General features: G+C 48.4%; 6 protein-coding genes across 6 annotated transcripts; 5 read left to right on the top strand and 1 right to left on the bottom strand.

Annotated features, from left to right (window-relative positions):
* Positions 1-2490: 2490 nt before the first annotated feature.
* On the top strand, positions 2491-3402 carry N7471_006225 (YoaK family protein; the record flags this gene model as incomplete). Its single annotated transcript, XM_057278944.1, has 2 exons — positions 2491-2692; positions 2798-3402. 2 exons carry the CDS (start codon positions 2491-2493, stop codon positions 3400-3402), a joined length of 807 nt encoding a protein of 268 aa, XP_057138554.1.
* Positions 3403-4685: 1283 nt separating this feature from the next.
* N7471_006224 (uncharacterized protein) lies at positions 4686-5287 on the bottom strand (the record flags this gene model as incomplete). Its single annotated transcript, XM_057278943.1, has 2 exons — positions 4686-4892; positions 4967-5287. The coding sequence occupies 2 exons, from the start codon at positions 5285-5287 to the stop codon at positions 4686-4688; spliced, it is 528 nt and encodes a 175-aa protein (XP_057138553.1).
* A 606-nt stretch (positions 5288-5893) lies between these two features.
* On the top strand, positions 5894-6592 carry N7471_006223 (Short-chain dehydrogenase/reductase SDR; the record flags this gene model as incomplete). The annotated part of the gene is made up of 1 exon (XM_057278942.1): positions 5894-6592. The coding sequence occupies one exon, from the start codon at positions 5894-5896 to the stop codon at positions 6590-6592; it is 699 nt and encodes a 232-aa protein (XP_057138552.1).
* Positions 6593-7564: 972 nt separating this feature from the next.
* On the top strand, positions 7565-7804 carry N7471_006222 (uncharacterized protein; the record flags this gene model as incomplete). Its single annotated transcript, XM_057278941.1, has 1 exon — positions 7565-7804. One exon carries the CDS (start codon positions 7565-7567, stop codon positions 7802-7804), a length of 240 nt encoding a protein of 79 aa, XP_057138551.1.
* Positions 7805-8293: 489 nt separating this feature from the next.
* On the top strand, positions 8294-10399 carry N7471_006221 (kinesin-3 family protein uncB; the record flags this gene model as incomplete). The annotated part of the gene is made up of 2 exons (XM_057278940.1): positions 8294-8651; positions 8730-10399. The coding sequence occupies 2 exons, from the start codon at positions 8294-8296 to the stop codon at positions 10397-10399; spliced, it is 2028 nt and encodes a 675-aa protein (XP_057138550.1).
* A 414-nt stretch (positions 10400-10813) lies between these two features.
* N7471_006220 (translation initiation factor eIF2B subunit delta) lies at positions 10814-12797 on the top strand (the record flags this gene model as incomplete). The annotated part of the gene is made up of 3 exons (XM_057278939.1): positions 10814-10874; positions 10945-11573; positions 11647-12797. The coding sequence occupies 3 exons, from the start codon at positions 10814-10816 to the stop codon at positions 12637-12639; spliced, it is 1683 nt and encodes a 560-aa protein (XP_057138549.1). The 3' UTR covers positions 12640-12797.
* Positions 12798-15855: the final 3058 nt, after the last annotated feature.

Here is a 15855-nt window from a genome sequence, read left to right as displayed (position 1 = left end):
CGACCGATCTTGATTGTGATGACCATTTAAATATCGCCGTTAGATTCGGATAGCCAGAACCGAGCATCGGATATCAATTTAGAAGGCGACTCTGAAAAGTCCGTTTCTACCACAACCGAGGGCCCGTTTCTTCGTTCGAGCTCGAGGAAGTCTCTTTGGTAAAAATTGGCAGCCGGGCTGTTTAGCGGAGCCATTTTCTGCTTTGCAAGTGGCGGATCCAAATGTGTGAAGACAGTCATCGAGGCCGGAGTTCCCCTCTTTCTCAGAGGATCAGCAGTCGTAAGACTGGGATTACCGGGTTCTGACTCTTCTTGTTCAATGTTGTGTTGGGAATGAACTTCTTCCAAGGAAGTGATCGAAGGTGGAGAGTTGGTCAGGGCAAAAACTGGGGAGGGTAAAGGTGGGGTTTAATGGAAGGTAAGGGGAGGGTGAGCAGGAGAGCTGGGAGGGAATGGAGAAGGAACTAACTGGGCTTAGCTCGCTTGAGAGGTAGGCAAAATACTGCGAGAAGGCTGATTACTGGGGATTTCTGGTTCCTCAGAATCTGCCGCCGAGGTGATATCAAAGAGTTCTCGTTCCTGAGATGAGGTCAGGGTGACAGGAATCGGGTAATAGTAGGGCACTTCTTCGGGGCACTTGGGGCATCTGTAGGGGGTTCTTTACTTGGGTTTGAGCTCGGTTGTCCGTGCTTCTCGCACACGTATTCGTGAATGTCTTTGCCGGAGGTTCGTTACAAAGCCCCTCCTTCCTCTTGCCTTTATTGTTATTGTTGGCGTTCAAATTGGCATCTTCGTCCTGGGTTTTGTCGCTGTTGTGACCTCCACGACCACCACGATTTCCGTCACGACCGCGATCACCTTTGCGACCTCTCTCTTTTGATTGTTGAGAGAGAGAGAAAGAGGTGAAGGAAGACCAATCCTGGTGAGGAGCAGAGGTCCTATCCGCTTTAGGGAGAAAGGCTACCTCAAAAATATGTCACGAGGTACGGATGATGATAGCAAGAAAAAAGCTGTTTGACCGGATGAAAGGAAGAAGTGCCTTTAGGCCGAGGAATGTGTACGTACTTCACTGTAACGCCTTGGGACGACTGGTGAGAACACAAGCCAGATCTCCTCAGCTTCATAGGAGATAAAAACAAAAACGTGCGCAAGACCGAAATCGTCGCCTTTGCCAAGGTCCTGGCACTTCCTAGACTGCATCTCAATTGCTGACCTGGGCACTCTTTTGGCTTACGGTGAGCGGTATCTAGCGCCTTGGTATCACGCGGCAGATTATGGCGCCTGGGATTGACCTTGTATATTCACACCAGAGCTGAGGGAGATTGCGCTATTATTATCAGTAATTCCTGGGTCGGAGCTTGCATTTTATATCAGCATACATCGGGATAACAAAGCTGAGATAAAGGGTTGGAGAGAGCGAAAGATGCAGTTGTTTCTTAGTTCAAACAGTGGCTGCATTAGATGCGAGATACTTGCAGGGATTGTGCATATTCTAGGTAAGACTGAAAATTCCCTGCAGGAATTGCGGTCACACGCTACTTATGTTACAAGCATGTTTAATATGAAGAAAGGTTAGGGCTTACATTTTGCCGGTGATTCGACAGATTTCGCAACCCTCTACTGCATCACTTCGCGTAGCGTCGGCCTTGAACCCGTTCTTGTCGTCGCTTCCATTCCCTAGGTCAACTCTTGCATATGGCAATATGCAATTGATGGTAGGACCTAGTATTAGTACCGCGGTAGGGTCTATCTCCGCGGCACGGCTTAGTATATCGGGTAGGGACTCGGGTATAGACTCGGGTATAGATTCGGGTAAACACTCGGGTAGGGACGCGTTAATAACCTTAGGGTCGGAATCTGAGTCTGATAGCAGATAGCTAAGGGCTAAGGAGGCCGTATTAATAGAATTGATAATAAATTGATAAAGAAATGGGTTTGAAGAACCTTGGAAGGTAGGTCAATAGGTGTAAACCAGAATTGTAATATCAACACCCTATTTATATATATTACTCAGGTGTAGCCAGTGATACCTACATACTACTTGTAGTAGGTATCCATGGATGCCAGTTGTGTGTGCTTACCTATGCTAATACGTAAAGTCCACGGGTAATATAAAGATGTGGTTGGCTGTCTTTACCTTAATTCAGCCCTATCCGAGACTACACCAGTTCTCTCCACTATTGCGTGCCGAGCTTCCAGGCAGCAGAATTCAAAAGGGTTTTAGTTGCATTAGCTGCAAGATTTGCAATATTATATAGCCCTAAAGAGTCCCTGAAGAAGTCTACTTGTGTACTTGCATGTGGTAAGAACATTGGAAGGACCGCAATCGGACCCAACGCCGAGAAATTAAGTTTTCCCTTCGGAAGTCGCCTCGTGCCGCCCAGGAACGCGAAAATTCTGTACGACTCGGGCTTTTACCTGTGCCCTCGACCTATTTATTACCCTGTCGGAGTACCGAGTACAGAGTACACATTCATATTATTCTGTCAAAATGGAGAAGACAGTGACCCCGGTCGCACCCGATCTCGAAGCCCCAGACGTCCCCGTCAAAGAGTCCAGCGTCGCCCTACGATGGAAGCAGAACCTGACGCCCACACACGCAGACTTGGTTTGTCTGCTCCTCACTTTCCTCACCGGTCTATGCGATAGCAGCGCCTACAATGCGTGGTCCTGCTTCCTCGGAATGCAAACTGGTACGAGTCATACCCGACGCTCTCCCGCAAAGGGGGCGCAAAGCCAAACAACGAAAACCCCCGAAACACGAAACAAAAAAGACTAACAACCCCTCCTCAAAACAGGAAACACTATCTTCCTCGGCCTCGGCGCCTCCAATCAACCCAATAACAAGCCATGGGGCTGGCTCAAGTCCCTCGTCTCGATCGCGGCCTTCTTCTTCGGCGCGATGATCTTCTCGATCGCGATGCGCAGCGTCGGCGCCCTCCGTCGCGGAACCCTCTTCGTCTCATTCCTCGTACAGACCCTGCTCATCGTCATCGCCGTCGCGTTAATCGAAGCCGATCTCATCCCCCACACCTCCACTGACGCCACTCTTACCGGTGGCTCGCTTTTCCTCGAGTTGATCCCCATCGGCCTGCTGGCTTTCCAATCCGCTGGTGGAATGACGTGCAGTCGTGCGCTGGGCTACAATGAGATCCCGACCGTGGTCTTGACGAGTGTTTACTTTGATATTGCGTCGGATCCTAAGATCACTAATAAGCCGACTACGAATGCCAAGCGCAACCGTCGTGTCGGTGGCGTTGTGTGTCTTCTTATCGGTGCTATCGTTGGTGGGTGGCTGAGTCGTAGCAGTGGTGGTATGCAGTCTGCGCTGTGGATGGCAGCTGGTTTGAAGTTCGTTGCTGCCATTGCGTGGTTGTTCTGGAAGGCTGCGCCGGCGAAATAGATTCGCGCGGCTATTCAATGATGCGGGTTGCCTTGTTCTGGTGTTGTAGAGGTTGAGTAGATTACAATTTATAGTTAGATGTGCATATATCAATGTTAATAGTTTCTAATACAGGTTTGCTTTGAGTGTGTTTGATGTCATATCTACAGATATGACTCTATAAAGAAGTTAAGGTGTTTAAAGCATGAATTGACTTGCAAGGAGATATATAATTGTCCAATTCTTCTACTACTGATGACTAGGCAGGCAAATGCAGTCTTTCTAAGCCTGCTTGACCTTTCTCGTCAAGATCTACGTTGTCTTCGTTGGCGCCTAATTAGTTAGAAACTGATTGACTTGGTGAGTCAGTACATGTCTTACAGTTCGGTTTATTCGGTTAATATAATTGGACATACCTCAGACGCTAATTCGGAGTCCTGTTGTGTATGATGATTGGCCGTGATAAGCGTCGGACTCCGGAATATCACCACGATGGCCCCAGAGCTTAGTATTCGAAGAGGAACTGGCCCTCGAATTTTAGAGCGTCACATTAGGGGCCGTTCTGGCTTCCAGTTCTTTGTTGGGATGAGATATCCACGTGACAGGACCAGTATTGATAGATCTCCTGCTCTCTCTCTCTCCCCTTCCTCCTTTCTCTCTCTGTCCGCTTTTCTCACCCCTTCGTTTGTGACGGTGTCTGCTCGTTGGAGCCACATCCTTTCTCTGCCTACGCTAGCTGATACTACGGCCTCGACGGCCCGGGCGGTTTGTCTGAGTGTGGCTGATGCCGCATTTGGGCCCCGCGTCAATGTCGCCTGTCGAAGCTTTGACTTCACGATTTACTTTGAAGATTTATTCTTCGCTTGCCTGCCAACTGCGTTGTTCTTATTAAGTCTCACTGCCTCCCTGTGGCTGTTGTGGAACAAGCCCCGTCGTATCAAGCGGTCTAGGCGACTGCTCTGTAAGCTAGTAGGTCATTCGTTCATCTATTGAACTCATTATATGAATTTGTTTTCCAAGCATAATAGCCAACACAATCTATAGGTCTCTCTCGTGATACTTCTTGCCTGCCAGCTTGCCTTTCTACTTTTACGTCGGTTAGGGTCTACTATGCTCCGAACCAACGCCTCATTGGCAGCAGATATACTGGAAGTAGTGGCCATCTCCAGCACCATAGTGCTATCATACCTCCATCATTGCCGCTCTACTCGACCATCGACTCTACTCACTCTCTTTCTTTCTGCTCGATCCCTTCTGACAGTCAGTTTCGCTCAATTGACGCTAATGGGATTGGGAGTCGAAAACTAACTTATGGCAACGAGAATCAGCGATGGCGCAAGCGCCATACCAGCACTTTCCAAAGCTGATAGGAGATTGCTACCTCTGGCGAGTTTCAGGTCTGCAGTATCACTTACCGGCCTCGGTGGATTAACAAGGAAGCGGTTCACAGCTGGTAGTATCAATAGAACTGTAAAATGAGTTGCGCTATCCAGGGAAACGAAATAGGCAGACTAAAAATATCAATTAGAACCCAATCTAAAAAATAAAACCGCTGATGAATTGAGACTAATATAAAAGTACGCACATGAGAGAATGACATCTGAAATCTCTTAGGCACATAGATAATCAATAGTCGCATGACGCCGATACCCAGGGACCGCCATAGATATCCGAGCAGAAGCACCACAAGATGGGGTTGCTGCTTCAAAAACACCGTGGAAGTGCGCAGCCAGGATACGACTGATTTTATTGTTGGATCGGTGCTATCAGATAGCACCTCAGTCGCTTGCGATGCCTCTGTATTTGAATCACCCCAGAAGTGCTCCGGGATAATGAGTGCGAGGCACATGCCCATGAAATCCGAGCCTACGCCAGGAACAATGGGCGTCCATACACTCTTATCCATAATGTCTGAGCTTCCCATGTATCCCACAATAATAACAGACTACAGGTTAGGGTCTGGCAGCTAAGTATGGGAGAAAAAAGAACCAGCGTCGACGGTGAGTGGGAGGCTTACAACGGCGTCAAAGGCGGCCGTTTCTAGTCTCCCATTCACCGTCTCATCGTTGTGCGGAGAATGCGACCGAATTAGTTAAATTTTACCTATGTATAGAATATTCATATTGAAAACTATACGGCAGGCAAAATCCGAACTGGCGCAGTGATAATAGGCTTCCCTACACTGTAACTACCCGAATGGCCAATGGGGGCAGACTTTAGCTGCCCGCGGCTCCGCTGCACCTGTGAGCTTGGTATGTCGGCGCCTATCAGCGGGCCCGTGCATTTCCACCTGTGGGTAATTCCAATATTCTACCGCTGAAATCCAATGCTTTATAAGTTGTGATAGGTCCAAGCAGGGATTGCTTGCTGATACCACAAGCACCCCTTTTCCCCAAGGGGGAATCCGACCCGGAGATAACCCGGGACCAGAAAATGCCGAGCCGACTCTACGAAGTATAAAAAAGACCCAATCCCCTCAACTATATTGACAAGTCTGAAATACCTTAGCACGATGTCCACTCCAGCCCCCACCATCCTTCTTATCGGCGCCTCACGTGGCCTTGGCCACGCCATGGCGGCAGAATTCCTAGAAAAGGGATGGAACGTTGTCGGGACAGTCCGCGGTGGATCGCGAACATTACTCCACGAGCTAGCAGACAAATACAACGGCCGGGTTGACATTGAGACCTTGGACATTTGCCAACCTGATCAAATCAAGGCGCTGGACAAGCGCTTGTCGGGCAAGATATTCGACGTCCTCTTTGTGAACGCTGGAACAACGAATCGTGACCCAACCCAAAACATCGGAGATGTATCAACCGAGGATTTTATACATGTCATGGTCACGAATTCACTCAGCCCCATGCGCGTCGTTGAAAGTCTGGCACATCATGTGGCTCCGAAGGGTCTTATCGGTGTGATGTCATCTGGACAGGGAAGCATCAGCAACAATGAAACCGGTCTACGAGAGGTATATCGTGGCACTAAAGCCGCGCTGAACATGTTCATGCGAAGCTTTGCAGCTCGTCAGGGCCCATCGCATCCAATGGTGGTGATGGCTCCAGGGTGGGTCAAAACCGAGTTGGGAGGTCCTGATGCTCGGCTTACTATCGCAGAAAGCATTCCCAACTTGGTGAATGTACTCATTGCAAAGAAAGAACGACCCGGACTTGAATACCTCGATTATCTTGGTCGAACTGTGCCTTGGTGAAATTCATCAAATCCATCATTGATCAATCTATCAAAGAAGCCGCCTGTTATCAACACATGCTTTCCGGCACTCTATGCATTTCCTGTTTTTTAATGAGATGTCTGTTACGGAGTGAGAGGCTTTGGGGGGTTACCACGGCATCCCGCCAAACTCACCGCTTAGGCTTTTGCCGGAGATATCCCCAATATCACGGGGCCCCGCAAATGCTACACACTTACCTATGTAGGTAAAGCATTCCAGTGGTAGCTTATAATGTCATCTATCAAGGATATCCGCCATTAAGTGCCACTTTTCAGAATGGTTCTCACTTTATGCTCGTTTCTTAGGTGTCGATGATCTAGATCGCAAAGAAGTGATATCTCGGCGTTATGTAGTTCGCTTTCACCTGCACATAACCGAATTGTAGCTGCGTCTGTGAAACACCCTCAATCAGGGTAGTTACTAGGCCAACAGAATTAATGCCCTTCGATTGCCACCAGACAGATGGTTAAAGAAGGTACTATCTACGATGGTATCAAAAATCATCGCAAAACAGAGCTTTGTGGCAAACTATGATGGCATATCCATACATCCACCATCCCATGAGTTACCTCGAGAACAAGCACGGCCCACAGCGAGCACCACTTGACTGGCTCACACTAAAGCAGATCTCAGAACAGAATAGAATCAGTGGCACAACTAGATGCATCTGAATGGCAAGTGCGGAGAAGGGCCCAAGGTGGTGGTTAATGTCATCGTCATGATCGAATCATTGGCGCCACCTTCACAATTTGCATAAATATAGACAGTTTTCCCCCAGATTTGAGAGGATTTATCAAACAAACTGAACCAAAACTACGTATAATCACAAATAACTTGGTATGGAGCCCAATTTTACCCCTGTACCTCATGAGAAGAGCATCAGGAGTTGACGGTGGAGGATGCGATGCTCTTAAGAACTCTTGCTGACATTATCAAGACATCATAGGTATCATGCCCAAGGAGAAAGGCGAAAACCGGGGCCAGGAAGCTGCCACCTGCAGAGCCAAGACCAACGCTACGCAAAAGGCTGCCCACAGCGAGATGGGCCCTGCTGAACTTTTGACTGAACACATGGACTCTTCTGGCAACCCAGTACCCGATCCAAGCTGGGGCCCCACAAGGAAACCTGACGAGGATGCGGACTTGTTTGAGGCTATGCAGGCGGACACTTCAGAATTTGACAAAGACTGAACAATTTGATACGGAGAAAGGGTTTTCAGCGAAAATCAAATAATTATGTATATACATATTTTACGAGAATTGAACTACATTTGAAAGCGATCTACTGCAGGTTTCAATATGTTTCAATAGGTTTCAGTAGAGCATGTATATATAGTGGAGTTAGCGGGCTATTGCTATGGCAACAAGACTTATAGACGGTGACACTTTGATGTCGTAGAACCTTGGAAATCATCTTGTTAACTTATATTATTTTCTTATTATTTTCTACTTCAATTTCAATTTCGTTCTTTCTTTTTTCTATTATATTATACATTCTTTCCATCAAAACAAAATATGCTCTAGACTCACAACGTGTGTTTACAATGAACTGAACTTCCCCAAGGAAACAACGCGCAACAGTACCGACCCCCCTTTCACTCATTCCAATCTACATATTCCCTTGCCAATCTATCTCTTATTTTCCCCTTTGTCATTCCCATTGCATGTAATCAATCTTGCATGTACCACTCTCTTCTTGATCGACGACGCGACGCCGTCGCCGCTTGTGTGCAGCTATTAAGCGACAGCAGTAGGGACATGGCGCTAGATCCGCGCTTCTATCACCACATCGGCCATCCGGGCCCGGGCTCGATATCTTCAGCCGCTTCATCCGACATATCGGCCGCCACAGGAATCACCTCACCCAGCATTATCTCCACCTCCGCTTCCGCCGCCACGCTCCGATCCACAGCTTCAAGTCCTTCCTTCCGCGCGCGAGAGGGGTTCGCGATATCCAATACTAGAGATGGGATGGCTAGCCCAACACCAGGGGGAAATGTGCGCGTCGTCGTGCGAGTGCGGAAGTTCTTACCTCGAGGTAGGTGTTGTCTCAGAGGGATGCGGGGAGGCGCGATACCCCCGAAAGTGGAGGGTGAATTCTAACTTCATCTTGCAGAAATCGATCGCAAGGCAGAATGTTTGATTTCGATGGACCCGCGCACGCAGATGACCTGCCTTCAAGCACCGAAACCCAAACCCGGCGATCAAGGAAAACCCAAGTCACAGGCCCGCGGCAAGATCTTGGAAGATAAATCTTTTACATTCGATAATTCCTTTTGGTCCCATAATGAGGAGGATGAGCATTACGCACACCAGGAAGATGTCTACAACTCTCTCGGTGAGGAATTCCTGGATCACAACTTCGAAGGATACCACACGTGTATCTTCGCATACGGACAGACGGGTTCAGGAAAGAGTTACACCATGATGGGAACACCAGATAGACCCGGTTTGATTCCTCGGACGTGCGAGGATCTGTTCCAGCGCATTGAGAATTCGCCTTCTCCCGATATCAGCTACAACGTCCGAGTGTCTTATTTCGAAGTATACAACGAGCATGTTCGCGATCTTTTGGTCCCACGGACAGATCCCCCGCATTATCTCCGCATTCGCGAATCGCCATCAGAGGGTCCATATGTCAAGGATTTGACGGAGGTCACCGCAAGGAACTACACTGAATTGATGAAGTTTATGCGAAAGGGCGACGTCTCACGAACCACGGCTAGCACAAAGATGAACGACACTTCGTCTCGATCTCACGCAGTCTTTACCATCACTTTAAAACAGATCCACCACGACTTGTCAACAGATGAGACGACTGAGCGCACTGCTCGGATTCGGTTAGTCGATCTGGCAGGTTCCGAGCGAGCCAAATCTACCGAAGCAACTGGCGCTAGACTTCGTGAGGGTGCAAATATCAACAAGTCTTTGACTACATTAGGACGTGTCATTGCAGCGCTTGCAGATCCCAAGAAACTCCGCGGCCCACGAAAGGGCAAAGAACTAGTACCATACCGCGACTCGATCCTGACATGGCTATTGAAGGACAGTCTGGGCGGCAACTCCAAGACTGCGATGATTGCCTGTATTGCACCTGCCGACTACGAAGAGACACTTTCGACCCTTCGTTATGCGGACCAAGCCAAGAATATTCGGACACGCGCACGGGTCAACCAAGATCAAATGTCGGCAGCCGAGCGTGATCAACAGATTGCGGAGATGACAGAGACAATTCGCACTCTTCAACTCAGCGTGAGCCAAGCAGCAGTCAACCAGCGGGCAAGCGAGGCCTCCGATGAAAGGCTCGAAGAGTACCAGCAGAAAGTCGAGAAAATGCAACGCCTCATGGAGGAGAACCAGATGGTTAGTGAATGCAAGATTCGACAACTACAAACAGAAAACGACGCCTTGCGCATGCATCTGAAGCTAGCGGTTGAGAGTCTCAAGAACCCAATCCCACCCATTACCATTGAGCAGCGAAAGCCTAGCATTACGTCCCTGGAGGATGAGAATCAACCGCTCAGTCATGATCCGGAAGACCGCGAAGGCTCCCCTTTGGTCTCAGATGCTGAATCTGACATGGACGTCTGGGAAGATGATGATACTATCACCGATGATGTCACCGAGCAGGAGGCAGAACAGATGCAAAATCACATGCATGATCTTCTTGGTGACCTGAGTATGTTCAAGAGGAAGCTGGCCACAGACCATGAACGGTTTCGTCCAATCGAGGAGCATGCGACTCGGAAACGGCGTGCCTTGGGAACCATTGTCAGCAATCGTTAATATGTGGATATGACTTTATTTTTATCTTTTGGGTGTACAGGGATTGAATGGTGTTGGCGGCGATCTCTTTGTCTGCTCTTCAGCGATGCCCTTTGGAATGTTTGAAGTCTTTGTTTGGACTTCCTTGTTTGAATTGGGACCAGACTAGTTTTGGCCTGTGTACTTATTTCTGTTATAGCGAGCCCCTGCGATGAATAATGAGACACTTGATGTTATGCATGTTTCAATGCCAACTGCCCTATTCATTGGGTATCACGAGTTTCTTTCAGGCTGCCCTCTTATATGGAGGCCATGTCATTCAATTAAAAGTAGTAAACTATTGCTGTTTGAAATCCAGTATTCAACTGAAGAGAAGCCGCGAGTTATTCAAGAAAAATTGAACAATTATAAACACATTGTTCATTGTACTGCGCGATGAACCGCAAGTTAGGGCTGCGTCGCTCAGTGGGCCGCTTATGGCATCATTTCTTTTTCCGTGAGTCAACCCTCCCTCCCTCTCCCCACCATCTTCGCCGAACCACCCTCACACGCGAATTAATTCACAGACAAGATGGCGGAACCCTCCCATCCAGTGCCGACCGCGCAAGTCGCAACACCTGCCTCATCGGCACCAGAGCAAGCTCAACCCGCGACCGAAAACTCTCCGCAGATTATCCCGATCCGCGACTCAAAACCCACCCAATCCACCGGAGATGCGCCCGCGTCCACAGACGGCGCCACAGACAAGCCGCTTAGCCCGGCTGAGTTGAAGAAGAAAGCCAAGGCCGATAAGGCTGCCCGACGCATCCGAGAGAAACTTGATAAGGAAGGAGGTACCGTCGGCAGTACCACTCCCACTCCTGGTGTCGGAGCCCAGGCTCGTCCACCAACTACACCGAAGAAAGATGCTACTGGTCCTGGCTCTGCGCAGAAGGGACCGCGAGCGCCTCCCCCGCGCCGTGGCTCAGGTCCCCTCGCGCAAACTGGGTCCGTTCTCGTGGAGCAAAAGAAAAAGAAGGATGATAAGAAGGTTGCTGTCTTTGGCCATTTGTACGGACAACAGCGCCGTGTAACTGTCGCCGGTGCCACAAAGGAAGTACACCCTGCCACCCTGGCCTTGGGCATGCAGTTGATGGACTACACTATTTGCGGCAGCAGTGCGCGCTGCGTGGCAACGTTGATTGCTTTTAAACGAGTATGTTGTTCTTTTGTTTTATGCCGATAAAACATGACCATGACCATGTATGCTGACAAGTCGCTTTCTAAAGGTCATTGAATCTTACACAACACCCATGGGCACCTCGCTGGCTCGCCACTTGACAACACACCTCTCGGCCCAAATCACCTACCTCTCGACATGCCGACCCCTCTCCATCAGCCAGGGAAATGCCATCCGTGCCTTGAAGCTCTTCATTGCCGGCATTGATCCCTCTACCCCCGAGGCGAGTGCAAAGCTTTCACTCTGCGAGTACATCGACAGCTTTATCCGGGAGAAGATTACCGTCGCCGACCAGGTGATTGCAGACAGCGCAGCACAGAAGGTCCAAGACGGCGACGTGATCGTGACATTCGCCGGCAGCAGCATCGTCAAGCAGACACTTTTGTTAGCACACAACCAAGGCAAGCGATTCCGCGTCTCAATCATCGACTCAAGGCCCCTCTTCGAAGGCAAGAGCCTCGCCCGCGATCTCGCCAAGAGCGGGCTCGACGTCCAATACTCCCTCGTCCATGCCATCACCCACGCCATCAAGGACGCCACAAAGGTCTTCCTTGGCGCTCACGCCATGACCAGTAACGGCGGCTTGTACTCCCGCGTCGGCACCGCCCTTGTCGCCATGTCCGCCAAAGAGCGCGCCAGTGGCGTCGAAATCCCCGTCATTGTCTGCTGCGAGACAATCAAGTTCACCGACCGCGTCGCCCTCGACAGCATCGTCGTCAACGAGATCGCCGACGCCAACGAGCTGCTACCCATGAACACACCCGTCTCCCTCTCCGTTTGCGACCCCGCAGATGCGTATGTTCCCCCTCCGCCTGAGAATAAGAAGGGTGGAAACCGCCCCCCGGCTCCCGAAACTCCTGTTATCCCGCACAACAACTCTTCGTCGCCTCTTGCGAACTGGCACAACACTCCCAACCTCCAGCTGCTGAACATCATGTATGATGTTACGCCTGCTGAATATGTCGACATGGTTATTACGGAGATGGGCAGTCTTCCTCCCAGTGCGGTCCCGATTGTCCACCGTATGGTGACAAACCTGTGATGTATTAACTTCTTCGCTTTTTCTCTGCAAGATGGTCATGAATCTGGAGCGTATCGAACCTGTAATCTAAATTAAAAGCAATGAAAATGGTTCCGACTGCCTCGGCGTCGTGATTTCCAGGGTCTTTTTTTTCTCTCCCTCTTATCCTTCTTTTTTTTGGAATCCTCACGGGCCGGCGTTTGGGCTGGCCTGTCTGATCATTTCGGTGTATGCTTTTCCCGTTCCTTATACTTCGATGTTGTTTTGCTCGTTGGATTTTGGTTTTGCCATGCATTAGGCCAGCCCGACTTGAGGATATCGGAACAGGAATGAATAAACAATAGGTCTCTTATATATATCTTGGTTTTATAATAGGTGCTTCCCATCATCTCTTACCTGCAAATGTACCTATTACTATTGGTGTAGGGCTATTTGTATATACGGTCACCAAATGCCGTGGGGAGTATAGAATTGCGACCCTCACCCCCTCTTGTCAATCAATTCACAATTTTCTTTGGTAAATTATGAACCCTGGGAACTATGGAGTAGAAACAGATAATGTGTTTTTAAATTGACAATGAAGGTGCAAAATGATGTTGGAGTGGATGAAGATATTACCCCAGAAAGGGAAGCTTCTCTTTCGATTTCAAAGAGCGCCACGAAAATGTTTGACCCAACCAACCGATAAATTTGCCAGAAATACACCGCAAGTCTCGATAATACACTCGAAGGAAAAAAGACAAAAAATTAAACGACAGCTGAGAGATTCGAACTCTCGCCTCCGAAGAGACTCGCTTAGCAGGCGAGCGCCTTAACCACTCGGCCAAACTGCCGGAAGTTAAGTATACTTAAGCCTTCACTTCAACGTGACCGGTATGCGGGTAACTATAAGTTGATGAACGTGAATCAATAAGTCTACTTGCCAAGATACTTGGTGGACTGCAAGACTAGGCTGATGGTTATGGAGTTTGGAGCTAAGTTGGTTAATTCTATCTATACAGCCGGCTCAAATGAGACTTAAAGAAAAGCATATCTGTACATGTGTAAGGGGGGAAAGAATCTATTTACCTAGACAGCAGAAACAAATATATAATCACATGTGCTCTCTACACCACGAGCAGGCTATGTAGTCTCGAGAAAAATCAATCAGAAACACAGATAAAATCCCCTAAAATGTTGCATTCATATGGTCAGTACGCCACTCATTCCTTTTCTGTATCTGTACACACACAAAATCCATATTTCACATGAATTTCCCCAACGGCTTTGCCAAACCGTCTACAGCCAGTAGGGGTCTCCACAAAGACAATTATACCAGTTGCCAATTCCTATCAAAGGTGGTGGAATCGAATGGTGATGTGCTTCGTGGTGGCGTGGAACTTGGGGTTCGCGGCTAGTGCAATAGCATCATTATTGTCTGCATAGATGGGAACTGGCTTTTCAAGAAGACAATTAATGCCAAGTCTAACTAGCAGATGGCTCTCGGTAGTTAATAAAATAACACAAGGCTGTTTTTTAGAATCCAGGAAATAACACAATCCCCGAGTTTGAAGGGTTTTTTTCACCATGGCGACCTGCTCAAGACTTGAAAGCACCATTGGACACAAAAGCACGCTTGATCCGACGTTCTATTCATGACCTCCGAGAGATGCAATTGTGTAAACCTGTCAGCGTCCTCGAGCAAGCTATCGGAGTCGCATCTTCATCTTCGCGTATCCATAAGACAAGTTAAACATCGACGGCATTTAGATCTATATAAAAGACGAAGAATGGGAAGTGCTGTCCCTCGTTCCTATGCCTATGCCGAAAGACAGATAAGGCGGAGGGCCAAATAGCCGGCGGAAGATAGAAGATAAAGATAAATGCACACACGGGGCGGCCGGAGGAGAGATACTCCCCCGGGGGGGGGGGGGGGTTGAAAAGCCATTGTCGTATTTGGCAGACGATCACGAACGAACGCAATAAGAGGGAGAGGATATACTTAAAGCGATTGTAAGAAGAAAGCTCGTTAGCAACTATATATTTATAATGTAATATTCGGGCGGAGGCCTTAACTTAAAAGGTAATAGGGATTTCGTTTCGAGACTTCGAGGAGAGGAAAATTATTTGTAAAGAAGGAAGGAAAAATAGGGAAGAGGAAGCGCCCTGTTATTTCGAGAAGGCAAATTACTTAATTGTCACCAAGTGAGTTGCCTAATCGGGTAATGTTTCAACTCGCAAGCTTCCAAGGGTATTATCCCTCCGTTTATTTGCCTGGACTCTCTAATTGTTGGAGACTCGGCCGCCCAAGGACTGCCTGTCTGTCTGTCCGTTATCCATAGTTATCAATTCACAACATTTTCTCCCGACGGTTTCGCCATCAGGCGATGACCCTTTCCTTTACTTAACTATCTCACCCTATAAACCCCATGACACTGCTTAAAAAAGGCTAGGATAGACCTTCTGATCTCGCTGTCGTAGTTTTAACAGCACCACGTTATGCATATCGCACATTCTCTATCGACTTCGACGTGCCACCGGGCACGTTTCATCAACCTCGACCCCTCAATTCACCAAGATTGCTGTTAATCCTCGTATTTTGATCCCGCTGACCTGGTCGGTCCCGAATACGCCTGACATTTTCGACCCACACAATCTTTTGCCTGTGAACGACCACACGTGGCTATCTTTTGATAGACAAAGGACGACCTTGACCCCTGCTATATCACAACCTGCTTTATCACAACCGTACTAGCATTAGACTCATTATAGTATACACGGGATCCTGCCATCAGAATGTTGATGTCTGTTTCGCCCGGTATCAGTTCTTATACTATATCGTATGTATCAACCGCTAAATAATATCACAATGGCCTCAATATTCCGTGCGATCCATATAGCTAGTTGAACACATCTTAATGCCATCTGAATCACATTGGTCCATTCGGATACTAGCATGTACTATGATTCTCTGAATCGACAAATATCGCTAGGTGCAAAAATTGCTTACTGTGGCTTTGGGGGAGGGGGCAGGGGATGAGGACTTTTGTACTTTTCGCTGCTACTTCGAGTGTTTGCCCAGGTTGTTGTCTTACAATATTCAGCCTGTTTGCTCCATGCGTTGTTTGCCAGCCAACCCCCCTGTCACCTCCTACCCCGCCAGGGTTTTGACAACGCATCCTCTTCATCACCTTCCTCTTAAATAATTTCTCATCTGGCAGTTCAAATCCTTTCTTCTTGTCCTCTACTTACGTTTCT

This window comes from Penicillium samsonianum (genome assembly GCF_028829775.1).
Source record: "Penicillium samsonianum strain IBT 33392 chromosome Unknown utg000003l_segment0_segment0, whole genome shotgun sequence".
Lineage (NCBI taxonomy): Eukaryota > Fungi > Ascomycota > Eurotiomycetes > Eurotiales > Aspergillaceae > Penicillium > Penicillium samsonianum.
The sequence above is the reverse complement of the archived record's forward strand: the minus strand, read 5'-3'. Positions and strand labels throughout refer to the sequence as shown.